We start from the raw sequence: 1,261 nt of genomic DNA on the forward strand, positions 1-1,261 counted from the left end.
TTAGAGAACAACAGGAAAGCGGGCCATCTTCCTGGAGAGGAGATCTCCGCTCAGCAGAGCTACGGCAGCAGCTTTCACCTCTGCATTCCTTAGGCTGTAGATGATGGGGTTCAGCGACGGGGTCACGACCCCGTAGAAAAATGCAAGAAGCTTATTCAAGTAGAGGTCCTTGGCCTTGGGCTTGAAATACATGAAGGAGATAGTCCCATAGTAAATCACTACCACTGTGAGGTGGGCAGAGCAGGTAGAGAAGGCTTTGTGCCCGCCGGCAGCAGAGGGCACCCACAGGAGGGCAGTGAGGATGAACACGTAGGACAGGAAGATGAGCAGCAGTGGGGGCAGTGTCACAACAGCTGAAGACACCGTTAATAGCAGTGCATTGAGAGAGATGTCCCCACAGGCTAGTTTCAGCACTGCCAAGATTTCACAGAAGAAGTGGTTGATGATATTGTGGCCACAGAAGGGGAGGCTCCAGGTGAGAATGGAATGGAGAAGGGAGTTGGCAAAGCCCTCCCCCCAGCTCAGGGTCGCCATCCACATGCACGTGTGCCAGCTCATGAGCTCTGAGTAGGGAAGAGGCTGGCAGATGGCCACATACCGGTCACACGCCATCATGGCCAAGAGCACGCACTCCGTGGTGCCCAGCGCCAGGGTCAGGTACATCTGCAGGGCACAGCCAGGGAAGGAGATGGTGCTCTGGGTTTCCAGGAAGTTGACCAGCATGAGAGGCAGGAAAACGGATGTGCCAGAGATGTCCATGAGGGCGAGGTTGCTGAGGAAGAAGTACATGGGGGTGTGCAGGTGGGGGTCCAGCATGTTCAGCCCGATGAGGAGGGTGTTCCCCAGCACATTCGCGGAGTGGATGCCCAGGCAGAGCACAAACAGGACCATCTCTAGGTCGTAGTGGTCGTGTAGCCCCACCAGGACAAACTCTGTTTCGGCCGTCTGCTTTGCCCCATTCATCTCACTCTCCATCCGTCTCGTTCTCCCTCTTTTCCCATCTGCACCATGAAGGTGTTGGTTAAGCACCAATGGGCCTGGGAGCCAAGCAACATGGATGTGTGACCTGGGGCGGGTCAGCCCCACCTCTGGAACTCAGGTTCACCATCAGTATAATGAGAGAGTGGACGTCAGGTCTGTAAGCAAGCCCCCTCAGTTCTGTCGTTCTGGTGTAACTTACAGGAGATCGGGTCCATTCTAATCTCCTAAGCTCTTCTCTCTTCTCCCCAGGCTGACCTAGGGGAGACAAGAGAATAAATTG

At 55.1% G+C, this 1,261-nt stretch overlaps 1 protein-coding gene across 1 annotated transcript; it reads right to left on the reverse strand.

Annotated features, from left to right (window-relative positions):
- OR13E12 (olfactory receptor family 13 subfamily E member 12) lies at positions 1-1,008 on the reverse strand. The gene has a single exon (XM_003586400.3). The coding sequence runs from the start codon at positions 973-975 to the stop codon at positions 1-3; it is 975 nt and encodes a 324-aa protein (XP_003586448.2). The 5' UTR covers positions 976-1,008.
- Between the last annotated feature and the right edge of the window lie 253 nt (positions 1,009-1,261).

This window comes from Bos taurus, chromosome 8 (genome assembly GCF_002263795.3).
Source record: "Bos taurus isolate L1 Dominette 01449 registration number 42190680 breed Hereford chromosome 8, ARS-UCD2.0, whole genome shotgun sequence".
Lineage (NCBI taxonomy): Eukaryota > Metazoa > Chordata > Mammalia > Artiodactyla > Bovidae > Bos > Bos taurus.

Excerpts from the sequence above, each read along its gene's own strand:
- OR13E12 (XM_003586400.3), bottom strand. The coding sequence starts at position 975 with ATGGAGAGTGAGATGAATGGGGCAAAGCAGACGGCCGAAACAGAGTTT.